The sequence below is a fragment of the Dendrobates tinctorius genome, unplaced genomic scaffold (genome assembly GCF_039654945.1).
Source record: "Dendrobates tinctorius isolate UK_male_01 unplaced genomic scaffold, ASM3965494v1 ptg000028l, whole genome shotgun sequence".
Classification (NCBI taxonomy): Eukaryota; Metazoa; Chordata; class Amphibia; order Anura; family Dendrobatidae; genus Dendrobates; species Dendrobates tinctorius.
The window spans coordinates 92,278,715-92,297,865 of NW_027361696.1; the positions used below are offsets into that span (position 1 = coordinate 92,278,715).

Sequence of the window (19,151 nt, forward strand, 5' to 3'; positions counted from 1 at the left end):
CTACTATTGTAATTATGGCAGCCCGTATTCTGTAAATGGGTTAATATACGTTTCATCGTCCGGTACGCAATTTGCAAGCAGCTGTTAGACGTCTAACACAGTTAGAGTAGTGATGGTCTTACCGTATTTTATATGGATAGAAAAAAAATCCAAAGATTCAATCACCAGATAGTATCCTTCAAAAACGTTTTATTGACACCAGTGCTCACATAAGAAAAAACTGACATGAGATTTTTCGGCCACGCAGGCCCTTTTTCAAGCCAAAAAAGAGGTTGCATTTGCATTTTGAGGATTTACCATGCTTTTGATTGGCAGTGCTTGCCTACTAAGAGTGAATGCTGCTGGAACTCTGCTCAAATATTTGCTCATGTGCACTGACACTGCATGTGGTGGTCCATATGTGGGCAAGCATACAGCATACGCGGGTACGTTCTCCTTCCTGGCTCCTCTCTGTGACCATCGCTCAACACACTGATGTATTCAGAAGTATAGCGCGTGGATCCAAAAAAGAGGAGATGACAAAGAAGAACTTTTAGACAAGATGATCTAGACTTCATTTGATCAGTGGATGGGTGATGAGATATTGGTCAGAAATTAGTGAGCATACTCAACCTGGTGGAGAAAGGTTGAACTTGATGGACTTTTTTCAACCTAAGAAACTCTGTAAGACTGTGGCCACATTTTGTAGAAATTTTCAAAAACGTATTGCCAAAATGAATATCCCAATATTAGCTCATATGACCACAGCTTAAAACCAGCCAGAAACATGAAACTTATCACTAAGAATCCAAATGATTTTATGTGTCTTAGTGTTAAACCCTGTGCTTATAACTGATGGAAATTTGTTGATCATTGACTCTTCAAAATGTTTTGTCTCTTTTTAAGTCAAGTGTTCTTTAGATGTATCTGCAGGAGCGAATTGCTCCCCGACCCCCTACTTCTTAATTTGTTAGTCTGGAATCATAGTTGCGTATGGCATCAGATACGATATGCTAATGACTCTCGGCTCCAGCTCTACTGCGAGTGTGAGATGAGTACCATGCTACTCTGCTCCGATCCTGTCGCATGAGAGAATCGCAGCAGAGGTGTGAATGAAACGGAGAAAGTAATTTCTCTATCTCCTCCATGGCCTGACTTGGCATAAATAGGAATGCACTGGGATGACATCCGAGTGCAGTCTGATGTTTCACTCTCACCTATAAACTTGTATGAGTATGAGTCAGCTGAGTCTCGCTGCCAATCACAGCATGCTGCGACTGTTCTCTCATGTCGGATCGGCATGAGAAAATAATCGCTGATCTGAGCTGCCCCACAGCATAACATCGGATAGCACTCAGCCGTGTTATATGCTAGTGTGACCCCGGCCTTTGAGTCAGTATTGCCAACCATCCAGAAATTCCAGAACAGTAAAAATAGGTCACTTTTTTGAACTGTTTGTAAAAAAAAATTTAAGGCATCTGTGATTTTTTTTTCAAGCTGAAGAAATGTATACAGATTATTTTGACTGTAATTATCATGATTTCACAGTTTACAGTGGCTGTAGCTGATATTTTCATATCAGAATTTGTGTGTCCAGAAAAAAATATTGACTGTCCATGATTTTTTGATAAGCTGTCCAAAAAAAATAAAAAGTGAAGTTGGCTCCCAAGCTCATAACAGGAGCCATTTTGCCTCTGCAGCATGAGAGAAGCACAGGGGGCTGAAGCTGACTGCATCCAGAGATCCGACCAGCTTCAGAGTGGCACAAGCAGGTTCTAAAGCATAGAGGTTGTCAATGCTGCGTGCTCCTAACCTAGGTAGCTGGCCATTCTGAGACCACAGGGTCACCATAACCGAGACATCAAGCTGTACACTATTATATACTATATTTTGACTTCAGCAAAGCATTTGAAAAAGTATCTCACACAATCCTTATTGAAAAAATGACTAAGTATGGAATGGACAAGGCAACTGTTAGGTGGATTCATAACTGGCTTAGTGATCGGACCCAAAGAGTGGTCGTAAATGGCTGCACATCCAGTTGGAAGAATGTCTCAAGTGGGGTACCACAGGGCTCTGTCCTGGGCCCTGTATTGTTCAACATCAATGATTTAGATGAAGGAAATGAGGGTGCACTCATTAAATTTGCTGATGACACAAAGCGAGGGATAACTAATACTAGAGAAGAGAGTAATAGGATTCAAAAAGATATAAATAAACTGGAACAGCAACTATCAGAATGTTTTTTTTACAGGGAAAAATGCAAAGTGCTACATCTGGGCAATAAAGATGAAAAAAGCATATAAAGAATGGGAGGAATAGGGCTAAGCAACAGCACATGTGAAAATACTTGGGTATACTAGTAGATCACAGACTGCACATGAGTCAACAGTGTGATGCAGCAGCAAAAATGGCAAATGCAATTCTAGGATGTATTAACAGAAGCATACAGTCTAGAGCACGTGAATTCATTAATCCCCCTCTACTCCTCTTTGGTCAGACTTCATCTGGAATACTGTGTCCAGTATGTGAGCACCACATTTTAAAAAAGACATCAACAAACTGGAGCAAGTTCAGAGAAGGGCAACCAGAATGGTGACCGGTCTGCAAACCCTGTCTTATGAGGAAAGGTTGCAGGATTTGGGAATGTTTAACTTGCAAAAGAGAAAACTGAGAGGAGACTGAATAGATGTCTACAAATATCTCAAGGGCTGTCACATTGTGGAAGGATCATCTTTATTCTCATTTGCACAAGGAAAGATTAGAAGCAATGGGATGAAACTGAATGGGAGGAGACACAGATTAGATATTAGAAAAATCTTTTTGACAGTTAGGGTGATCAATGAGTGGAATAGGCTGCCATGAGAGGTGGTGAGTTCTCCTTCAATAGAAGTCTTCAAATAGAGGCTGGACAGACATCTGTCTGAGATGATTTATTGAATCCTGCTTTGAGCCGAGGGTTGGACCAGATGGCCCAGGAGGTCCCTTCCAACTCTACCATTATTATTATTATTATTTATTATTATAGCGCCATTTATTCCATGGCACTTTACATCTGAGGAGGGGTATACATAATACATACAACTACAGTAATCTTAAACAATACAAGTCACGACTGATACAGGATGAGAGAGGACCCTGCCCGCGAGGGCTCACAATCTACAACGGGATGGGTGAGGATACAGTAGGCGAGGGTAGAGCTGGTCGTGCAGCGGTTTGGTGGATCGGTGGTTACTGCAAGTTGTAGGCTTGTCGGAAGAGGTAGGTCTTCAAGTTCTTTTTGAAGGTTTCCATGGTAGGTGGTAGGCGAGAGTCTGATATGTTGTGGTAGAGAGTTCCAGAGTAGAGGGGATGCGCGGGAGAAATCTTGTATGCGATTGTAGGAAGAGGAGATAAGAGGGGAGTACAGAAGGAGATCTTGTGAGGATCGGAGGTTTCGTGCATGTAAGTACTGGGAGACTAGGTCTCAGATGTACAGAGGACTCAGGTTGTGGATGGCTTTGTATGTCATGGTTAGGGTTTTGAACTGGAGTCTTTGGGTAATGGGGAGCCAGTGCAGGGATTGACAGAGGGGAGAGGCCGGGGAATAGCGGGGGGACAGGTGGATTAGTCGGGCAGCAGAGTTAAGAATAGATTGGAGGGGTGCGAGAGTGTGAGAGGGGAGGCCACAGAGCAGGAGGTTGCAGTAGTCAAGGCGGGAGATGATGAGGGCATGGATTAGGGTTTTTGCAGATTCTTGGTTGAGGAATGTACGGATCCGTGAAATATTTTTGAGTTGAAGTCGGCAGGAAGCGGAAAAGGCTTGGATATGTGGTTTGAAAGAGAGATCAGTGTCAAGGATAACCCCGAGGCAGTGAGCTTGTGGGACTGGAGAGAGTTGGCAGCCGTTTACTTTAATGGATAGGTCTGTTGGGGGGGTCACGTGAGATGGGCGAAAGATGATTAATTCTGTTTTGTCCATGTTAAGTTTTAGAAATCTAGCGGAGAAGAAGGATGAAATAGCAGACAGACATTGTGGGATTCTGTTCAGTAGGGAGGTGATATCTGGTCCAGAGATGTAGATCTGTGTGTCATCAGCATAGAGATGATACTGAAAGCCATGAGATTCTGTGAGCTGTCCGAGGCCGAAGGTGTAAACGGAGAAGAGCAGGGGCCCTATGACTGAACCTTGCGGGACTCCAACGGATAGGGGGTGCGGTGAGGAGGTGGTGTGCGAATGGGAGACGCTGAATGTCCGGTCTGCTAGGTATGATGCAATCCAAGATAGGGCCAAGTCGTGTGATACCAAGAGATGAGAGGGTCTGTAGTAATAGGGAATGGTCCACTGTGTCAAAGGCAGAGGACTGGTCCAGGAGGAGGAGGACAGAGAAGTGTCGCTTGGCCTGGGTGGCTAGTAGGTCATTGGTGACCTTAGTTAGGGCAGTTTCAGTGGAGTGGTGTGGCCGGAAGCCGGATTGCAAGTGGTCAAGGAGGGAGCAAAAAGAGAGGTGGGAGGATATTTCAAGATGGACGTGTTGTTCCAGTAGTTTTGAGGCATTCTATGATTCTTTTGCACTTTACAATTTTCATTGTAGAAACTCTTAGTTCCTTTCATTGGCTGAGGTCACACAACTGTAGAGGTTCACATCTGAGATAATTAGGTCGAATAGGCTAACCACACTCCAATTAAACTCAAAGATTGATCAGAGTGCCATCTTAGTGTAGTCAGATTCTCTCAAATGAGGAGATGTTGGAGAAAAAAATGACTCCATCTTCTCTATTGTGTGAGTCAGCGGAAATCAGACTGCACTCAGATGTCATCCGAGTGCAGTCAGATGTTTTCCATGTACCCACAGAACTGAATAGGTGAGTGTCTCAGTAAAATATCATTAATGCTACAATATTTTTCACATATTCTGTCAGTAAAAAAAAATTGGACATCAGCACTGCTCCATTGAATAACATTGGTCTGAGGGCTATCCGATAAAAAAACGGGACAGCACTCCTCCCATTTAGGCGCTCATCTGACCCTGGCCATAGTGTCATACTGAGACCTTACCATACATCATATCTATGATGTTTGTTTTATAACCGGATACGCTGTAGCTCAATGCACATCTGGAATTCTTTGTATTATTATATTAGGAATGTTTTCTTTCCTGATCTCTACAGGAACATAAACTCTTCAAAAATGGGTTATATAAATATTTATAAAGATGCTGTTCCAAATGCCAATCAAAAAAGAGTAATGTTAAAAAATGAGATACATTCTTTACAACAAACATAACTCATCCACCACTTTAAATAATTGAACACCCTCATGTCATAAAATGTCATTTTGTGAGACACGTGATTATTGTGGAGCCATTTACAAATATGCATATATATTATTTATTCACTTCATAAAGTGAAAATGTGTTCTTCCCCCAAAAGTGCTAATGCAGGGTACATTTACTTTACAAAGGCACTCGGAGAATTATTGGCATCTCTAATAAAACCTGATTTGAGAACTGTGTCACCCTCTTCTGGCAGAAATAAGAAATGCGTCCACATCTAAAAGTCCTGTATCACAACTGCCTGTTAGTGTAAAAGTAATTTATTTCACAGTGCTATGGTCTTAATTACTATTGTGAGAATATGAAATATATGGTATTAATGTTGTGGTATATTGCCAACAAATACGTTAACAAAGGAAATTAAAATTTATTTTTATTAGATTATTTAACACATTAGTTTATAACGGAAAGCTCCTCATTATAAGATTTCCGTTAACGTATAACACGACCAAAATAAAATAAATGAGGGGTTCTTCCATTTAAAAAAAAAATGTTCTTTCATAGGCTGCAACAGCTAAAAAACGAGGGTATTACTTCCCCTACCTGGGTCCACTGTCGATTCTCCGACCCTGCCTCGGTCTCTGCTGTTTGTCTGCAGCGCTGATGTCATGTCTGCAGTCAATGAGCGACCGGTGCTCAGAGCTGCTGGGTTCACTGATTGGCTACAGTGTTAGTGAAGTGAAGTCTGTGCTGCAGACAAACAGCAAAGACCGGCGCAGAAACCGAGACACCAAGCAGTGGATCTAAGGAAGGTACGTAATACTTTGTTTTTTGCTTCTTATAGGTACCACAGCTGATAACAGACAGTTTTCTGAAAGGGGACAACCCTTAGAACATGTTAATGTTATACAAGTGTACGGATAGTTAGATAGCGGACAGGAGCACTAGGCGCCAGCATTCGTCCGTGTACAGAATGCTGTAGATAAGCCCCTGATGGCGGTGCCGGCAGCTGATACGGCTAAAATGGGGTGACAGATTCCCTTTAAAAAGACGTTGTGTCCCCATGGACTTTCTATAGAAACTCTCCTCACACCATCAGGTGGGTGGTAACTGTTTCTGCCTCTTCACCAACATGCCTCCAAGCGTTGTATTAATCGATCGGTGGAAGTCTCAGCACCAAATCTTCCAAAGATCTGCAGGACATGTAAGGGTATGTGCACACAATGTCTTTTAAAAGGGAATCTGTCACCCCATTTTAGCCATATCAGCTGCCAGCACCGCCATCAGGGGCTTCTCTACAGCATTCTGTAAAGCTGTAGATAAGCCCCCGATGTAACCTGAAAGAGAAGAAAAATGAGTTAGATTATACTCACCTGGGGGTCCAGTCCAATGGGTGTCGCGGTCCGGTCCGGGTCCTCCCATCTTCATACGATGCCGTCCTCCTTCTTCTGCCTCGGCTCCTGCGCAGACCTACTTTATCTGCCCTGTTGAGGGCAGAGTAAAGTGCTGCAGTGCGCAGGGGCTGGGCCTCTCTGACCTTTCCCGGTGCCTGCGCACTGCAGTACTTTATTCTGCCCTCAACGTGGCAGATAAAGTACGCCTGTGCAGGAGCCGAGGCAGAAGGAAGAAGGAGAACATCATTGTATGAAGATGGGAGGACCCGGACCGGACCACGACACCCACCGCACCCGCCCCCCCCCCCCCCCCGGTGAGTATAATCTAACTTGTTTTTCTTATCTTTCAGGTTACATTGGGGGCTTATCTACAGCAATACAGAAGTTGATAGGGCTAAAATAGGTGACAGATTCCCTTTAAGAAGCATGCACATATCATATAGTCATGGCTGAAAGTGTTGGCAAACTTGAAATTATTTCAGAAAATTAAGCTTTTTCTAAGAAAATTGTTGCAATTACACGTTTTGTTATACACATGCTTATTTTCTTTGTGCGTATTGGAACAACACACAATAAATAGAGAAAAAAAGGCAAACTGTTCATAATTTCACACAAAACCCCAAAAATGTGCAGAACAAAATTAATGGCACCCTCAAATTAATATTTCAATGAACACCCTTTGCAATGAATAACTGCAGTCTATTGCTTCCTATAACCATCAACAAGCTACTTACACCTCTCATCTGGAATTTTGGCCCACTCTTCTCTTGCGAACTGCTCCCGGTCTCTCATATTTGAAGGATGTCTTCTCCCAACAGCAATTTTAACCCCTTTCCTACATTAGACGTACTATTCTGTCCATGTGACCTGTGACCTAAATCCCAAGGACGGAATAGCACGTTTAGCGCGATCAGCTGCGCTCAAGGGGGGAGCGCAGCTGATCGCGGCCGGATGTCAGCTGATTATCACAGCTGACACTCGGCACTATGTAAAGACAACAGCTAGACAGAAAAAAACGATCATCAAGTCCAAAGTAGTCAAAATTTTATAAATATTTTATTAATTACAAATGTAACAGCAGGTAAAGGGTGATATATACCAAAGTGCTATGTGCAGTTAACAAACAATCACGGGACACATGTGTGCTGCCTCAAGTAGTCAGAAAAGTTATTTTTAATATATAGAAAGCGGCAAATCACCACTTAAATTCAAATAGTGCACATTAAATATTCCCTCAAATACAATAGCATAAAGTATAGCAGGTAATAATATCACCCAAGTGGCATTCACTAAAACATGGTGGCCATATACTACTTCCAAAAATATGGACATGTAGCTCCCAGTACATACCAGGTTGAAATCACCAAGCCACGAGGGAAATAGTAGCAGAGAGGGAGTGAAGGCAGCAGCACACCGGCGTCACCCCGACACGCGTTTCGGCGAGCCTTCAACATGCCCAAAAATAGTACCAATAAGAACCTCAACTCGTCCAGCAAAAAATAAGACCTTACATGACTTGGTGGGTCAAAATATGAAAAAATAATAGCTCTCAAAATGTGGTGATGCATAAACTATTTTTACAATAAAAAGCGTCTTTTAGCGTGCGACGGCTGCCGAAAATAAAAATCCGCCATAAATAGTAAATCAAACCCCCCTTTATCACCCCCTTAGTTAGGGAAAAATAATAAAATAAAAAAAAGTATTTATTTTCATTTTCCCATTAGGGATAGGGTTAGGGCTAGTGTTAGGGCTAGGGTTAGGGTTAGGGGTGTGTTGGGGTTAGGGTTGGAGTTAGAATTGGGGGGTTTCCACTGTTTTGGCACATCAGGGGCTTTCCAAACGCGACATGGCGTCCGATCTCAACTCCAGCCAAAAAATTCAAATGGCGCTGCTTCCCTTCCGAGCTCTGCCATGAGCCCAAATATTGGTTTACCCCCACATATGGGGTATCAGCGTACTAAGGACAAATTGCACAATAACTTTTGGGGTCCTGTTACTCTTGGGAAAATACAAATTGGGGGTGAAAAGATCATTTTTGCGGAAAATATGATTTTTTAATTGTATGGCTGTACGTTATAAACTTCTGTGAAGCCCTTGCGGGTTCAAAGTGCTCACCACATATCTAGATAAGTTCCTTGGGGGTCTAGTTTCTAAAATGGGGTCGCTTGTGAGGGGGTTTCCACTGTTTAGGCACATCAGGAGCTCTCCAAACTTAACATGGCATCCGATCTGAATTCCAGCCAATTTTGCAGTGAAAAAGTCAAACGGCACTCCTTCCCTTCCGAGCTCTGCCATGCGCCGAAACAGTGGTTCCCCCCCACATATCAGGTATCGGCATACCCAGGACAAATTACACAATAACTTTTCCAGTCCAATTTTTCCTGTTACCCTTGGTAAAATAAAAAAAAATTGAACCTGAATTAGTTTTTTTTGTGAAAAAAAGTTAAATGTTAATTTTTTTTAAACATTCAAAATATTCCTGTGAAGCACCTGAAGGGTTAATAAACTTCTTGAATCTGGTTTTGAGCACCTTGAGGGGTGCAGTTTTTAGAATGGTGTCACTTTTGGGTATTTTCTATCATATAGACCCCTCAAAGTGACTTCAAATGTGATGTGGTCCATAAAAATAAAATGGTGTTATAAAAATGAGAAATCGCTGGTCAAATTTTAACCCTTATAACTTTCTAACGAAAAAAAAATTTTGGTTCCCAAATTGTGCTCATGTAAAGTAAACATGTGGGAAATGTTACTTACTAAGTTTTTTGAGTGCCACTATTTCTCTGTTATGTAAGAGCATAAAAATTCAAAGTTGGAAAATTGCGAAATTTTCAAAATTTTTGCCAAATTTCAGCTTTTTTCAAAAATAAACACAAGTTATATGAAGGAAATTTTACCACTAACATGAAGTACAATTTGTCACGAGAAAACAGTGTCAGAATCACCGGATCCATGGAAGCGTTCCAGAGTTATTACCTTATAGAGGGACAGTGGTCAGAATTGTAAAAATTTGCCCGGGCATTAACATGCAAACCACTCTTGGGAGTAAAGGGGTTAAGATCTCTCAACAGGTGTTTGATGAGATTTAGATCCGGACTCGTTGCTGACCACTTCAGAACTCTCCAGCACTTTGTTTCCATCTATTGATGGGTGCTTCTTGAAGTATGCTTGGGGTCATTGTCCTCTTGAAAGACTCATGACCTAGGATGCAAACCCAGCTTTTTGACACTGGGCACTACATTACGACCCTGTTAGTCTTCAGATTTCACGATTCTTTGCACACAGTAAAGGAACCCAGTGCCAGAGGCAGCAAAACAACCCAAACACATGATTGAACCTTAACCATATGTGACTGTAGGTACTGTATTCTTGTCTTTGTAGGCCTCAGTCCATTTTCAGTAAACAGTAGAATGACATGCATTACCAAAAAGCTATATCTTGGTCTCATCTGTTTATAAGACATGTTTCCAGAATGATCTTGGCTTGCTCAAATGCATTTTGATAAACTGCAGTCTAGCTTTACTATGTCTCTGTGTCAGCAGTGGGGTCCTCCTAGGTCTCCTGCCATAGTGTTTCACTTAATTCAAATGACAGTTAGCCCTGACACTGATGCACCCTGATCCAGCAGGACAACTTGAATTTCTTGAACTTGATTGAGGCTGCTTATCCACCATCCGGTCTATCTTGCTTTGCAACATAACCAATTTTTCTCTGCCATCCACATCCAGGGAAATTAGCTACTGTCATGAGTTGTAAACTTCTTGATTATGTTGCTCACTGTGGATAAAGGAACATCAACATTTATGGAGCTGGACTTGTAACCTTGAGATTGTTGATATTGTTCAACAATTTTGGTTGTCATGTTCTCAGACAGTTCTCTTCTCCTCTTTCTAGTCTCCATGCTAAGTGTGACACACACAGACAAACAATACAAAAATTGAGTCAACTTCTTCCCTTTTTGTCTGGTTTCAGGTGTGATTTCCTTATTGCCCATACCTGTTACTTGCCACAGTTGAGTTTGAACGAGCATCACACGCTTGAAGCAAAATTGTTTACCTAATTTTGGGGGTTTTGTGTGAAATTATGTCAAATTTGCCCTTTTTCTCAGTTTTTTGTGTTGTTCCAATAATTTTCTGGGAGAAATACTTTATTTCCTGGAAACATTTTAAAGGTGCCAACACTTTTGCCATGACTGTACATGCATATATACAGTTGTACACATGCATGTGCTAATGGCACGCATACATTCATAGTAAGCAAATATATTACATACATAGTATATATAAATATGCCAATTTTACTCACACATATACACATGCTATATATATTTAAAATAACATAAAGATGTCATTAATTTTTCAGTAATTTTTGCTAAAGACCACCAAAACACATTATGCATAAACAAACTCTAAAAAAGAGAGAGTATGGTGAATACTGTAAAGTATATAAATTAACATATTTATTGAAGAAAATGTTGGTGCTGACAATGCAAGGATTTGTTTCTTTTCCCCACATTCATACCAAAGCTTTTTTAATTTTTACGTAAACTTCTCTACATCAGGTCTATTTCTATAAGGCGAACTTCATTTTTTTTTCAGGGGCAATTTTTACATAACATAACATTTACATTATATTGCTTTACAGTACGTTGAGTTACATTTATATTAATTTTTATCATAGTGTAAACACAGGAAAAACAATTGTTTTATTTTTTATCTATACTAACCCATTTTGCCCTGCCATCCACTGTTATACAAAAAGGCTTTAGAAGATGAGCAATCTAAAAAATGTTCATGAAACCTTTTTGCAAAAAAGATTTTAGCTAAAAAATATATGCATTCACCATTTTTATTTCACAGCTGGAGTGGTGCTACTAATCTAAGTTCCCTTGTATCATATTATCTTCAGCTGTTTCCGGTGCCACTTTGGTTCCGATCTGACACCTTTATTTCTGTATCTTACTCATTTATATAGAGCCAATAATTGCACAGCTTTACAGATATCATTATCACAGTCCCCATTGGGGGCACAATCTAGATTCCTTATCGGTATGGGAGGAAACAGGAGTAGCCAAAGGAAACCCACACAAACACGGGGAGAACATACAAACTCCTTTCAGATGTTGTCCTTGGTTTGATTTGAACCCAAGACCACAGTGCTACAAGGCAACAGTCCTAACCACTAAGTCACCGTGCTGCCCCTGTGACCATAACTTCTGAATGACCGGAAGTAAGAGATAACGGTCAAAAGCTCTTGATGTAAGTCTATTAGATCCTCATTCTCAGACTTACATTGACTTGTGATTTCCAGCTCGCCCAGTAAGCACCAGAGCGATCCAGGAGGTCACAATCACAATCTGTAAAAGACCAACCTGAGCAGAGCCAATAAAAGATGAAGATGGTGGTTGGTGAGTATAATACTAGGGTGACAGAACCTAGATTAGTGGCATCACTCCAGAACTGAAATCAAAAAACACCCACTGGTGTAGCACTTATAGAGAAAAAAATCAATTGGACCAGGATGCAGTTGAAACAGTTACTATTACAGGTGTGAAGCAATATATTCGATGTATCCAAATGGAATACATATTTTCAAACTTAATTAGACTACCATGTCCTTTGACAATTCACCTAGCAATAAGAGTATTTATTGATATTGTTAGCATGCAAATTATGGACTTAGGATAAGTTAGATGCAACATAACACACGCGTGTCAAGTTATGACTAAAGTAAAACTATGGGAAAACAGGGTACACGAGCAATTTGACAAAGTGCGCAATGTGGTCATCAGGTTTATGAATACGTAAATGCACAAAGACAAAAATGGACGCCATTTAAACTAATGATCTGAAAACCTGATTGGGTTTATACATGAATGCTCCATTATGATACAGAAAGATTAGAGCAGGGAGAATTAATGAAGATCAAGATGGATCACATGACTGGTAAGAATACCAATATTGCCATTGGGTACAAAAAATGCAATTCCACCAGGAAGGTCCATTTTGACTGGTAGTAGTAATAATAAAAATTTTATTTATATAAAGCCAACATACTCCAGAATGCTTTATTATTCAGAGGGGACATATACAAATATTTATTTTAGTTATTTTACTCATTTATATAGCGCCATTAGAGGGAATCTGTCACCTCATTTTGGCGCGGTATTTAAATTACTTGGGTCCGGTCCGATGGGCGGTGTTTCAGGTCCTTTCCTCCACCCTTCCTTGGTCGCTGTCTGCAATATTTCAGGGAATTTCCGTACTTGGCCTCCATATTACACGCGTGCGCATTGCAATCTGGACTCGCGCACGAGCAGTTTGCTTTGCCCAACTGTGGGCAAAGCTGAAAAGCATTAGTGCGTATGCGCTGGTGAACTATGTACCAGAAATATTTCGCTGTGCTCCGGGACATAGTTCACCGGCGCATGTGCAGTAATGCTTTTCAGCTTTGCCCGCAGTTGGGCAAAGCATACCGCGCATGTCCAGATTGCAATGCGCACGAGCTTAATATGGAGGCCAAGTACAAAAATTCCCTGAAATATTGCAGACAGGGGTGGAGGAAAGGACCCGAAACACCGCCCATCAGACCGGACCCAAGTCATTTAAATACCGCGCCAACATGAGGTGACAGATTCCCTCTAATTTCACAGTGCTTTACAGACATTATCATCGCTGTCCCCGATGAGGCTCACAATCTAAATTCCCTATCAGTATGTCTTTGGAACGTGAGAGAAATCTGGAGTACCCAGAGGAAACCCACACAAACACGGGGAGAACATACAAACTCCTTGCAGATGTTGTCCTTGGTGGGATTTGAACCCAGAGCTTCAAGGCTGCAGTGTTAACCACTGAACTGAGCCACCATGCCACCCGAATATCAGACACAGAAGGTTAAAAAGTGCTTGTCGTGTATGGTCCTGCCATCATTATAATAAATAGGGGAGATCATGTAAAACTTCAGAGGTCAGAGTCTGTATTAGTCCAGCTAGAGCTACTGAGTGCATGGAGGAAAAAAAAACTTTTGTGGTTCCAGCACACGATATAGGAAAATTAAAAAAAGCCTTTATTTAGTCCATCAATAAAAATTACAATACCAAATGTAATAAAAGCATTTGTAGGCTTACGCATTTCGGATCATATTTGACCCTTAATCATAGCCCATGAGTGCATGGAGGGTATGAGAAACTGAAGAAAAGGATGATGTTCTAAGAAGGCATGTAATAAGGGAGGAACTTACAGAAGTTACTTGAGTTGATACCCACCCTGCCTAAAAAGGTCTATGCTTTCAGAGCTCGCTTAAACTTGTGGACAATGGAAATCATCTTAATTGACTGGAGTAGGATAATGTAGGATAACATCTGCTTCTAGAATGATTGCGCAGTGATTCCAGGTACAACAGAAGAATGCAAAAGAGGGTATGCAGACAGGACAGTATGGGGTTGCAGTTGATTCTTTCAGTTGATCACACACTATCTGTATCCTCTCTTTTGCGTCCTCCCCTGCCCAGGAACTGTGGCACATTCAGTCCATATTCCTTTACAGTCAGACACAGCCTTTACACATTACATAGCAGGGTCACGTTTATAGGATTATCTCAGCACAGCAACATATTTTTAACACATCCAATTGCGGAACTTGTTATTATTCCAAGATCTATTAATTAAAATGTACTTTGCTCATGGAAAACCCCTTTAAGCATTAATATCAACCCTATTCAGGTTATGCCCATATTGAGCATTAATATGCATGATCCAAAAGGGTCTGAGGTCTGTTCCCCAGTCAACCCTGTCACCAAGAACAAAACTGACCGTGTATGTTTATTCCCATAGGGTGAAGGAGATGCATGGTTTTAAGATACATTAAGTCACATGTCTATTCTAGTTTGGGAAAGTGTCAGGCATGTTAAAATGAAGGATTCTATTGCGGAATCTTATTTTGAGAGACAGTGGGTTGACCTAATACACATTAGGCTAAGATCATAAAGCTTGTATGAAAAATGGTCCGATTTCCATCATATGCCATTTATATATTAGTAGTGAGTGACATTTTCCAGACAAGTTTCCTACGTTAATAATGACAATAAATACGTAAAAATCAGGTGCAAAATGGATGATCCGCATGGGATTTGATTTGAATAGGCGAGTCTCATCCAAAAGATGAAATATAATTATGCATGCTGAGATATTTTTCTTGCAGACATTAGGTCCCTGTATAAATCTGATCATCTGGACAACCCAATTGAATAACATTGGTCCTAACACATTTTTTCCACAGACAGCACTTGGACCAACGTATGGTTGTGACAACATAGACTTATTGTCATATCATGGCTGGGGCCACATTCACGTATTCAAGTGAATGCTGCAATACAAAAAAAACAGACCATTTTTTTTCTTAGGTGTCATCATCCTAGTTGCCATCATCTGCTTTTTTTCTTTTTTTCTCATCTTTTTTCTTCCTGAAGCAGACAGACTGTGTGAACTTTTCTTATTCATTGACTTAGCAATAGATCAGCTAAAAATGGATGAAACTCAAATGGATTTCTAAAGTACAAAGTCTGTCTTCCGTATGTCATCTGTTTTACATTGATTCCCATATACTCTAATGGTCGAGTCTGATCTGCAAAACGGATGACAACAGAACATGTTATGAGTCTCACAACATGGAGACACGGATCCTTTTTTTGAAAACCTGACGTGTGTATGAATTAATTAAACTCTTTTGGTCATTGTGCTGTCCGAGAAAAAATGAAACATCACAGAGGCGCGTAACGTGAATGTGTGGATACAGATTGTCTGCTTGTTATCTAATTTTTATGCTAAGTGTAAGTAAACCTTGATTATTTGAAGGGGACAATTGCCATATTTTTGTGCCTTGGTCAATACAAGTGTATGAAGTAAGACCGCGTCTACTAGTCGGGTTCTGTGCAGGAGAATGCATATCACATATGTACCTCCCGGTCCAGGCTCAGATCCTTAAGTCTGCAGTCACAAAGAGTGAAGGCAGACTTATCATTTTAAACCAGGCAACTCCTTTAATATTTTTGGATAACAACTAGACCTTATCACCTACTTAAATGACAGAACCCGCTGCATGTTTTCTATCATCCTTCTGTTTTTTTCAAGTCTGAAACTCTCTCCCTCCCCAAGTTTCTGTAAGGCGACCTCCACCCCAGGACATTCAGAACTTGTCCTAGAAAATTCACCAAAATAGAGATGAAAACCATAATTACAAAAAACAGCAACGTTCCAGTGGACTGATCAACACAATTGTTAAAGGCGAACTTAGCAAAAGATAAAAATGAAGACCAGTCCTCCTGCTGAGCCACAGCAAAACACCTTAAAATTTATTTCAAAGATTTATTAGTCTTTTATGTCTGACCACTGGTAGGCAGAGGAAAATGACAGTTCAATCCCCAGTTTCTTAGAAATATTCTCCAGAATTTGGAGACAATTTTTTTCTCCCCTATCAGACACAATGTTAAAAAGAATTCCATGCAATCTTACAGCATAATTATGCAAATTGTCTTTTCGGAGAGGAAGAGGACGAGAACTCTAGTGCCACCTATTGGAAGTAGCAATCCTAGAAGTCAATGTCGACCCTTTAACAAGCCTTGTTACATGACTTAGGATAAAAGCCAAGCCAGAATCTCAATTTGCAGACACTGTGTTTCGGGGTACTGCCCCTCGTCAGTGCAAAGTGTGAGATCTGGTTTGGCTGTGTGAGAGGCGTCTGACCGATATCCAAGAAGTATCATTTCTCCTAGCTACTTCCAATAGGTGACACTAGAGTTCTAGTCCTCTTCCTCTCTGAAGAGACAATTTGCATAATTAGCATATTTCCCAGAGATGCATTGCGGCTTTAAGTCTCTTCACCTCGACATGCTTAGCATGTCATTCTCCGCAAGGAGAAATGATACTTCTTGGATATTTTACATCATGACACATTAGAGAGTGTCTCTGCATTAGGCAACCTTGACAAAGGAATAAAAAGAGTCTGTTTACTGAATTTGTCAAACACTCTCGAAATAACTGTTTTCCCACCAGACAGAGGCAAATCTGAGATAAAATCCATTGACAGATGAGTTCGCAGTCTTTCTGGAGTTGGCAATGGAGCTAATTCCCTGGCCGTTTATGACATACCTTAGCAAGTGCGTAAACATTACAAGATGAAACGCCTAATTAACTTTCTTAGCTCTCTACATGCTGGAGCCTGCTTTCCCGGGCTTACATCACGAAAGCTACCAACCTTGATGATGCATATCTCCCCTCAAGGACCTGTCCCGCAGCCATCTTACAGTAGTTAGAATGCTGCTTTCACTGCTTCCCGCTCAGTTGATGGACAGTCAGATAATGAAATGAAGAGTAAGATTTTAGACCTCATTCTGGATAAGCTGCAGGTTAACTCCAACACTTTTGTTCCAGTGCAAGATTCTCTATTGGATGATGTTAATGTGTTTCAAGACTAAACTGATGTCTTTAGGATAATTGTATGGAATAGTTCTGATGAAGATATCGATTCAATCTTGATTTGTTTTGACATTGTCCAATAAGCATTATTGTACTCATGCACATATATATCATAAAAAAATTGTACACAAGAACCACATGTAGCAAAAATAAAATCAAAATTTTATTAGTTACAACAATACAAGAAACTCATACATTAAAAATGACAAAATGTGGGAAACCACAAGAAGGTGCCACAATCCCACATATGATATGTCACAGGAGGCAATTCAAAGCACATACATATGTATACACACATCTATCTATCTATCCATGAAAAAAATGAAGGCAGCACTCCTTTTTAAGAAAATAGAAAAAATGTGTTTTTTATTTCAGACCCACATGGTTGGTGGCATTTTGGCTCATGGAGAGCCTTTATCAAGCCTTGGCACTGCTGAGATGTTATGGAAGCCCAGGTTGCTTTGATAGCAGCCTTCAGCTTGTCTGCATTGTTGGGTCTGGTGTCTCTCATCTTCCTCTTGACAATACCCCATAGATTCTCTATGGGGTTAAGGTCAGGCAAGCTTGCTGGCCAATCAAGCACAGTGATATTGTTGCTTTTAAACCATGTCTTGGTACTTTTGGCAGTGCGGACAGGTGGCAAGTCCTGCTGGAGAATGAAATTTCCATCTCCAAAAAGCTTGTTGGCAGAGGGAAGCATGAAGTGCTCCAAAATTTCCTGGTAGACCGCTGCGCTGACCTTGGTCTTGATAAAACACAGTGGACCTACACCAGCAGATGACATGGCTCCCCAAACCATCACAGATTGTGGAAACTTCACACTAGACTTCAGAGAAAGAAGAGCAGGAATTCGCCTCTTTCTGTGTGCTATATAAAGGCGACATCAAAGCAGTTAGTCTAATCCTAAGCTCAGCTCAGAGAGAACTGAAAATAAGAGATGAGCCTGCATAGGAGAGAACTGAGGAAAATGCAGGATATAAGTGATATAGAAGCCAGAAGTAGAGTTATCCCATGTGACCGATCCTTCTTATGTTACCTGAAATAACAGGCACACTGCTTTAAATAATAACTGTTGTGATGAGTTGTTTGGCACATCTATTACAATTTTAGCCCAAAATTACTTTCTTCTTCATCAATTTTCAGTTTGTTAATTTAACAGAAAAATTTATTTATTCCTTCTTCCTTATATCGGTTTCTCTCTGTTTCTTGAATTATCTTTATTTTCTTTGCCATTCCCACACTCTTTCATTTTCCTCTTTATTTCAGGCGTGCAATTTTCCTCTTGAGCTTTATGAGGTAATTTACATGTTACTTGTTGTGAAAACACACAGCGTCTTGTATGTGCGTCTTGTTCTACTGTGGCATTAGCAACAGATGTCTATCGTCTGTCTAGTTCGCAATGTCTCTGGTCTTGTGATCTTCTAGAATGATAGTGTGTTTGGAGTCAACCCAAGTGGCGTACCGGCAGCCCAGGTAATAGGTAATACTATTGGACCCTGGAGGAGAGGAGGTGAGCACTGAAATGTCATATGATCAGCAAATCCAGGCTGAAAAAATACCAGATGAAGATCTAGAGAGCTGTAGGAGCTGGTAATCTACTGGAGATGGAAGGATATTGAGGGGCTGGAGCAGCTGCCTGGGGGCATATATCAAGGGAGTGGTCCAATCGGTGCATTTCTTTTTTCTCAATTAGAGGGAATCTGTCAACAGGCATTTGCTACATAATCTGAAAGCACAGCATGATTTAGGCGCAGATACCCTGATTCCAGGGATGTATCACTTACTGGACTATTTGATGTAGTTTTGTTACAGAGCTAAGACTTTTAGGCTGTGTATTACCCCGCCCACAACCCTGACTGGCAGCATCCTGTATACATTGTGAATTGTCAGCAATGTACCAATCAGTGGTGGGGGCAGGGTTACACAGATTAGCTTTACTGCTCTGCACATGAGAAATAGTCCAGCAGTGATAATCTCCTTCTGATAAAATACTGATTGTATTGAAAGTACAGCACACAGCCTAATAAGTGACACATCCCTGGAATCAGGCTCTTG

At 40.8% G+C, this 19,151-nt stretch overlaps 1 protein-coding gene across 2 annotated transcripts in view; it reads left to right on the forward strand.

Annotated features, from left to right (window-relative positions):
* LOC141085633 (protein kinase C gamma type-like) overlaps nt 1–19,151 on the forward strand; it is a 779,251-nt gene that overhangs the window by 619,977 nt on the left and 140,123 nt on the right. Inside the window, exon 9 of one of the 2 annotated variants that reach the window (XM_073571169.1) lies at nt 18,363–18,392. The exons of the other annotated variant lie outside the window; for it this stretch is intronic. Within the exon in view, the coding sequence (XP_073427270.1) occupies nt 18,363–18,392 (30 nt within the window). The remainder of the gene's footprint in view (nt 1–18,362; nt 18,393–19,151) is intronic. 2 annotated transcript variants of the gene reach the window in all.